This window comes from Verticillium alfalfae, genomic scaffold (assembly GCF_000150825.1).
Source record: "Verticillium alfalfae VaMs.102 supercont1.6 genomic scaffold, whole genome shotgun sequence".
Taxonomy (NCBI): Eukaryota; Fungi; Ascomycota; class Sordariomycetes; order Glomerellales; family Plectosphaerellaceae; genus Verticillium; species Verticillium alfalfae.
Genome location: NW_003315033.1, coordinates 908573 through 909715, shown reverse-complemented (window position 1 = coordinate 909715; position 1143 = coordinate 908573). Strand labels below are relative to the sequence as shown.

The window sequence follows — 1143 nt, the reverse complement described above, 5'->3', positions numbered from 1 at the left end:
TGTTACAGCGCAAAGCCCCCGACCGTGACGAAGCCACGACAATCATGGCGATGATGTAGTCCGTCGACCAGCCGTTCGGCGCCGACCGTGCCAACGTGAACGGCAGGAGGAACACGGTCAGGCCGCCGGCGAACAGGAAGACGCCGAAAGCTGTGCACCAGATCAGTTACTGAAACAAAACCACCAGGGCTTCGAACCCCCCTCCCCCAGACCGGCTGACGGATATCAGGCACGAACTCACCATCAAATTCTTTGAGGCCGTATACGATCTTCTGGGGAATGGTCCGGCCGCTCTTCTCCCTTGTGTTGATGAGGCCCTGCTTCTCGGCCTTGCGGAGGTTCAGCTTGAGCACACCGAACAGCGGGAACGTGACGATGGGAACAATGATGGCCATGCATCCGAATCCCCATCGCCAGTTGAACCCGTTGAAACCCTCGGCGGCCTTGCTTCCGGCGAACGCCGTGATCATGTAGGGCGAAGATGTGAAGGCGAAGGCCAGGCCACGGTTGCGCAGGTTCGTCGCGTCGGCGGCAAGCACGCATACAGTGTAGATGGCACCACCGAAGCCGACGGAGTAAAAGACCTGCGCGGCGCAGAAAGTGGCTAGGTTCTCCGAGACGGCCATGAGGACGAGGCCGAGTGTCGCAAAGCCGATCATGAGCAGGAAACCTTCGGCACGACCCCAGACGTCGAGCATCTTGGCCATGGGGATGTACACGGCAGCCGTGATGGCGCTCGAGACGATACCAATGACCGTCAGAAGCGAGTGCGACTGGAAGTCGCTCGTGACGTATGGCGTCAGGCCCCACAGGATCGAAAGTCGGAACCCGTTGGTCAGGAAGAGGAGCCAAATGCTACGATATGTCAGGGACGAGTCATCAAGGGCGTAGACTCTGCTGGGTGGACCATGTGGACTTACAGGATCAGACATGCTGCCAAGTAGCCCTTGGTCCAGGTCAGTGTCACAGCCTGGATCTTCTGAACACCGAGCTGCGCATCCTTGCTGGGCACCAGCTCGTCGGGGATGGCGTTCTTCTCGTCATCGTAGATGGCGCCGCCGTCAGCGCCCGCGGTGGCCGGCGCGGCTTGGATCTCGAGGTCGGCCGCTGGGGCGGCAGCTTCGGCGTCGCCTCCCGTCTGCG

At 60.9% G+C, this 1143-nt stretch overlaps 1 protein-coding gene across 1 annotated transcript; it reads right to left on the bottom strand.

Annotated features, from left to right (window-relative positions):
* Positions 1-2: 2 nt before the first annotated feature.
* VDBG_05370 (siderophore iron transporter mirB) lies at positions 3-932 on the bottom strand (the record flags this gene model as incomplete). The annotated part of the gene is made up of 1 exon (XM_003004211.1): positions 3-932. One exon carries the CDS (start codon positions 930-932, stop codon positions 3-5), a length of 930 nt encoding a protein of 309 aa, XP_003004257.1.
* Between the last annotated feature and the right edge of the window lie 211 nt (positions 933-1143).